Genomic DNA, 6,420 nt, shown 5'->3' with positions numbered 1-6,420 from the left:
CCCGCCAATTACAGCAATCTTTTTAAACTTTTCTCCCTTTTAAAGTATTTTCCTAAACTAGTAAGCATGACCTTTCCCATTGGTTGGTACAAACTACAATGGTGATCTGCCATACCACATCTGCTTTCCCAGCAGTCCTTTAATGCCAGTGTTTAAACACAAACTGAACTCTTTCCTATGCATTCTTCTTAAAAACAGAATAAATCCACCTCTATGGAGCATTTCCCCCTCCCCCTCTTTTCATGTTCTGGCACAAAAAGAGAATAAAATTAGTGTAACTGAAAACCCAAACCCATAGGTATTCAGAAGAAAAAAATCCAGAAAAGTGGCATAGTCCCTGATTTTTTTAGCATGCAGGTATGACAGTCTACAAACTCAAAAGCAGTTTCATTTATATATAAAAGCACCATTTTTCATAAGATAGATTTATTAGCCTATATTGCTGCCTATTTCTTATATTTAGTGTATCCCACATTTATGTGGTGATACATAACTATCTTACAGAAGTTAACAAAAAAGTTCTCTCTCACAAATACGTGTAAGTTGCAACTTTCAGCTATACTATTCAGAACTAGGAGAAGTGAACTCACTGGGTAGTTCTGCTCATGTGACTTGCAAGTAGATATAAAAGTGCTAGTATTAAACCCAATAATCTTGATATTTTTCGAATTTCTGAATTTTTTTCTGGTATTTTTTGAATCTCTGATTGAGATAATGGTTTAGGCTCCCTGCAAATTCAGGAAGACAATGGTTTACTCAGAATTAACTGTATGCCTGAATTATCTTCCTCCCAAAAAGGACCAAGAACGTGTGTCCTAGTCCTGCTCCCCTGAAAGCAGTCATGAAATGCCTATTAAACTTAGTCTTAAGTGAAAAATATTTTTAAAACCAAAGAAATTCTAAAGCAAATTCTGCAGCAGAGAATCAGTGTCATAGCAGCTTCCACACTGTAAAATATACAGTACCACCTAAGCTGGTCTTTGATAGTGATTGAATTATTGCACTGAATGTATGATCCACAATGCAACATGGATGGCTTTACTCCACAAATATCAGAATATTCTCAACTATCTTTTCCCAAGTCACCAAGCATATGACCACAGATTTCTGAACAGTCAAAACTCTGCTTTAGACAAGGAAATATACAACCTTTTTTTTTCCTCCCCAAAGATTTTGCACATTGATAATTTTCAATGGTAAATTCTACTATCATTTACAACTGCACAAGGAATCTTTACTGTTTCACTCATAAATTGTGCTAGACACTGTACAGTCATAACACAATGACAGGCAAGACAAAAAACCCGGAAGAAATACAGTTCTTTGCTAAGTTCACCTGTCATCAAGATGTATGTTTTTTAACTTAGAAGTTTAAATGGAAAACAGGAATTTTCAAAAAGGAAATAACAAGGAGGCACAGGTGCATCAACAAAAAGATTTTGAGGTAGTGCTCTGCTTCGGAATCTAAGACAATTAATGAGAGAAGAATTACTTTCGCACTGTGTTGTGCCTACAGGAAATGCAATAGCGAGACATGACATTCAAAACATATTCTCTCTTCCTGGAAGACCAGTATTTCACTGCCTTCTGAAGAATCATTTATCAAAGCTCTATTTTGTAAAATTTTGCAGAAATATTAAGATGCTGGTGTCCATCCTGCAAACCTCTACATATAATAAATTCAAGAAGATGCTATCATTTTTGTATGTGGACTTGGACATTGTCTGCTGAATATTTCCTTTCAGTTACAGACTTCATAAATAACCTTCTCCTCTGTTTTCAAAAAAACAGACATGAATATTCCCTTTCCAACAGATTCTGAAGGATTTGTGGATAGCATGCATGTGTTGGAATATCTTTTGACTGCATAGTTTAAGGCAAAAATAGCACAGAATATTCATGGATTCAGTGAGAACCTTAATTTTAAATGTTAAGATGTTTGAAGAACAATAGTTTTACTTTGACATGTGAAATACTGAAATCTAGTGGATTAAGAACTACATCTTTTTTTGTGAAAGGTGCAGTATGAAACAGCCTGCAGACAGAAGTGAAAGCTACCAGAAAGAACATTTTTGATGGAGATTAAAAAAAAAGACAAGGTCCTGAAAAACTCAAATTAAGTTAAGTAAAAACAATGGAAAACATCACAGAACTTCACCAGAGTTCTTATGAGAACTAGGATAGAATTCAGTTCTGAGAGAACAGAAATATGGAACCATAATGAAAAAAAAAAAAAAAAAAAAAAAAAATTCTGTCTCCAAAGGAAAGCCTGTCAGATATCATAACCAGCATGATGCTGGATACTCAATAAACATTCATCCTCTTATCCACATGCTCATTCAAGATCTCCCTGAGGTGTGCTGCTAAAAAGGACAAAGAACCCGAAGTGCCTGCTCATTTGCATGAATTTCAGCAATATCTAAACCAGTTAATCCAAGCTCAATGTGAAAATCCCAGAGAGATAAAATTTTAAGCCCAGTTTATATAATCTTAGTCTACCTGGAACTTGACCACTGCAAGCCAAGCCATTAAATCAGTTCTAAATATACTCTAAATCAGTACAGACTCATTACCAAAACTTGCAGTTTGTCAGTTTGCCACTAGTACTCTAACTCTTAACAGAGCAGCCAGTAAACTAGAATATCTTTTCTAAAAAAAAAACCAAAAACCCCCAGATCATGATATACTGAGGATACTGAAGACAGAAGGGCAATATGGGGGCACATGGGACAGAGAAGACAGCTTACGGATGATGATTCCACTTCCAGCATAAAGCTTTCACACACATAATACCTGTTCCACAAACTGTACCACCTAAACTGAAATTCTTTGCTACGAGTCAAAAACTACCAAAGACTTCTGTTCAGCTATCTAATTGCTCACTGTTCATCCTGAATTAAGGTAGCAATGATGCCTTTTCTTCTAAAACACACAGGGCTAAGATGGTTGGAAGTTTTATGCCACTCAAGATGTCAGAAAGACTTCCTTGACCTGGGATGATTACTGTGCCCTACTATATTGCTGTCGAACAAATAAGCCTCCTCTGTCTATTACAGTTCAGACTTGTGAGCTATTCATCCCTACAGCAAAGTATTTGCAGACTAATTTGCATGGGAGCTTTAAAGCAGTTTACATTTTCTCCCTATCTCTATCCAAATTTCCTGCTTTGACCTAACATATATTTTAGCTTTACATGCTTGAATCTCCCATCAGGTGGAAATAAGACCATGTTCAGCTAATGTCTGGGAAATCTCCTCTTGAAAATGTGAATGCTCTCTCTTTTCACTGTTATGCTCCAAACACAAAGCATCTTGGCAGGACAATCTAAAATAGGTGTAGACAGAAACAGCAGAGAAGGTTGCATCTTGCATTTTTTTGTATAACACAAGCATCTCTACTGACAGGAGGAGGCTAATAAAACTACTGGTTACTTTTTTCCAATGAAGATAATCTCCCTTGCCTCAAGAGATCTTGTAACAGGATCAAACCTCAAGATACTGTGTTGTGACACTTTAGGAGAAATACCCATTAGAGGGCCTAGATAACTTTTCTCAATTTACAACTCCCATTCTAATAAACCCTGAAGTATTTTATTCTGCTTTGATTTATACTGTTTTCTACCCCTAGCAAATAACTGATCAATGGATAAAAATTATACCTTCTTGCCTGAAGGCAGTTACCAAGGCAGTGAATAACTGCACATAGTCTTGGGGAATAGTTAACTAAAGTACAAGAAATAATACTGAAAATGACTAGATTGAAATTAAACATTTAAGACATTCATGGCAAGACTGCTAAACAAGAATGCAGGAATCAAATCTGAGTCTGTTGGACTATTGCTGCTATTTCAGTAGTAAAACTCATATTATGACCTGGAAAACTGGACTGCCTCATGGACATATTGCTGAACAACAGTTTCTCTTTCAACAGCCAGAAGAGCAGGTTCTTCTTAGATATCAGAGTTAGAGACTAATAATCAGGAAATCTCAAAAACAAGGAAAATTTGTATCTCTTCCCACCTAGCCTAAAAAAAAAGCACTAAATAAAAGATAAGAGCAAGCCCTCTGAAGAGATTTGTGGCAGAAAACATAGAAGGCAAACAGATGAAATTAAGAAACATGGTAATTGACAATTGATAACCACATTTCAGAAAAAGATGCAAGAAACAGTTAAGGAACAACCTGCTCATAACAAAGTTTCTGGCTAAGTTCAATTAGAGATTGGATTATAGGCAGTATTTTACTTAACTCAGTGCGAGTCTATTTAAAGAACCACATAAGCGTCTATCCTTTATGAAATTCAATTAATTCAGCATAATACTGTTTGCAGGAAAGTTACATACCATTATAAATATTTCTCTTATGTCAGAGCACCATAATGTGTGTTTCATCTAATGATTCTTCAATTGATGTAAAGGTAACCTTCAGGGGACCTTGCAAATTATGGATTTGTTATTGACAAGATATACAATTATTGCATATCTATGATATAGTCACCTTCTTTGCTTTTCCCTGTAGATCAGTAGTGCCAAGCAGCGTGTCTTCAGAATCCCTATTTGTAGCAGAAGAAACAGAAGTCAAAGACACCTTCCCCCCACCATGATAACCTTACAAGTGCATCTAGTTTTGACTGACTAGCAAAAAGGTGGGTACAGTAGTAAGTACACAGTACTACTGCGGAGTTCTTTATCATATCTCCCGTTGCAAAAAACAGGTAAGTTCTCATTATTGTCAGCCTTATGCTTTCAAAACATAACTAATTAAGACATAAATTTTCCTGTTTTAGTGTTCATGACTTTATGACAGTCACTTTTCAATTGCCTACTTTTCTACAGATGCTGTGCTCTTGCTTTCTTTCGCACATAAATACAATTTCCTAAGCCTTCATCTATTGTTTAGTATCTTACAGAAAAAAAAAGCAGATGCATAAGGGAAAGCATGTAACTAAGGAGACAGCATCTGGGACTGCTTTTTCTCTAACGTAACACCACAAACTTTGGCAGGGAAAGGAAAAACACGGCCATCCAAGAGTGATCATTGAGAAAAGGTAAACCCACCCCACAAAACAGCGTCTACTTTCCCAGAATAAATTTCAACAGTAACTTTGAAAGTGAGCACAGGCTGGAAGATAACAGTAAGCACCTTTAAAAAAAAATAATAATCCTTTACATGATTGTATTTTAAAATCCTTATCTAGGGATTTTAATGGTATATACATCTGCACCCATGTCACTGGGCAGATATAAGAATTGTGCTCATGGCCAGGGGACTCTACATCAGCAAGAATGCAACTGAACATATCAAGTTGCAGGATGCAAGCTGCACCCACCTTAACATTTCCTATCACAGCATAAAGACGTAAGTAGTATTTTTAAACATCTACCACAGCAGCAGTATTTCCAACAAAGCCACCTCTTAAAAGACTTGGGTCCAGACACAACTCTAGGAAGTACAGTATCTCACATTCTGCAGAGCTCCCAAGAACATAGCTGAGGGGAAATAAAAAACAGCGATAGGTTTATTATGAATATGCAATACCAAGTCAGTGCAGTAAAATCTGATGAACAAATATATAGAAAAGCAACAAAGACAGCTAAAGGCACCAGGACATAATTTAGTAATTATTGTGATCACCAGTTCAAAGCGTAAGACTGGAAAGACAGACACACATGCCCCAAATAAAATATAAAAATAAATAAATTCAAGCTACTCAGAAAGTCCAAGCTCTTGTAGATCAGAAGCAGAGCATATTTCAAGATGTAAATCCCCACCAAATATTTTTCTAAATCAAGTGAGCTCCCCATAAAACACACCCTGTGGCCACAGTCAAGCAGTACAATATAAGAAAGCTGCAACATCTCAAAAATGCTCCCTGACAACTTCTGGTAGAAAAGAATGTGTGTGCCGTAAAGGTGAAAACGCCTGGGCCATGATTCCTCAGGAATTTAAAGGAGTGAAGGTTCCACACTTTATTATAATGCTGGCTCTCAACTTCCTACTCAGAAGTAGTCCAATAAATTATCATGCCGTTATCTACCTTTATTGCTTCTTCGTGTATTTAGCATTCACTTTACGTTCAGTCTCTCCTGGCTTTTGTATCTCTCACCTTACTCCGTTCCAGTAGTGCCCGTCACACCTTCTCACGCGTGAGTCTGCAAACCCTCACACCCTGCCTGTGCTTCTCGTATACCCCCCTTGCCTCTACCCCCCACCCCGTTTCTCTAGTCCAAAAGACAAATCCCCTACCGCGCACCCGGCGACATCTGCTTCTCGTATACCCCCCTTGCCTCTACCCCCCACCCCGTTTCTCTAGTCCAAAAGACAAATCCCCTACCGCGCACCCGGCGACATCTGACCGCACCCCCGGTTCCTAGGATAAGCCCCCGGGCCGCTTCATCCGCCCAACCCGGCAGGCAGACGG

At 37.6% G+C, this 6,420-nt stretch overlaps 1 protein-coding gene across 3 annotated transcripts in view; it reads right to left on the bottom strand.

The window, feature by feature from the left end:
- The window catches only part of CELF1 (CUGBP Elav-like family member 1), a 66,939-nt gene extending 61,416 nt beyond the window's left edge, over positions 1-5,523 (bottom strand). Inside the window, exons 1-2 of one of the 3 annotated variants that reach the window (XM_035902978.1) lie at positions 5,329-5,523; positions 4,497-4,551 (exon numbers count right to left, since the gene is read on the bottom strand). In XM_035902978.1, coding sequence (XP_035758871.1) covers positions 4,497-4,551; positions 5,329-5,336 — 63 coding nt within the window. In that variant the 5' untranslated portion in view covers positions 5,337-5,523. Of the gene's footprint in view, positions 1-4,342; positions 4,473-4,496; positions 4,552-5,328 lie in introns of those variants that run through there. The other 2 variants (XM_035902969.1, XM_035902979.1) reach the window with 2 other exon arrangements.
- Between the last annotated feature and the right edge of the window lie 897 nt (positions 5,524-6,420).

This window comes from Egretta garzetta, unplaced genomic scaffold (genome assembly GCF_000687185.1).
Source record: "Egretta garzetta isolate BGI_Z169 unplaced genomic scaffold, ASM68718v1 scaffold329, whole genome shotgun sequence".
Classification (NCBI taxonomy): domain Eukaryota; kingdom Metazoa; phylum Chordata; class Aves; order Pelecaniformes; family Ardeidae; genus Egretta; species Egretta garzetta.
The sequence above is the reverse complement of the archived record's forward strand: the minus strand, read 5'-3'. Positions and strand labels throughout refer to the sequence as shown.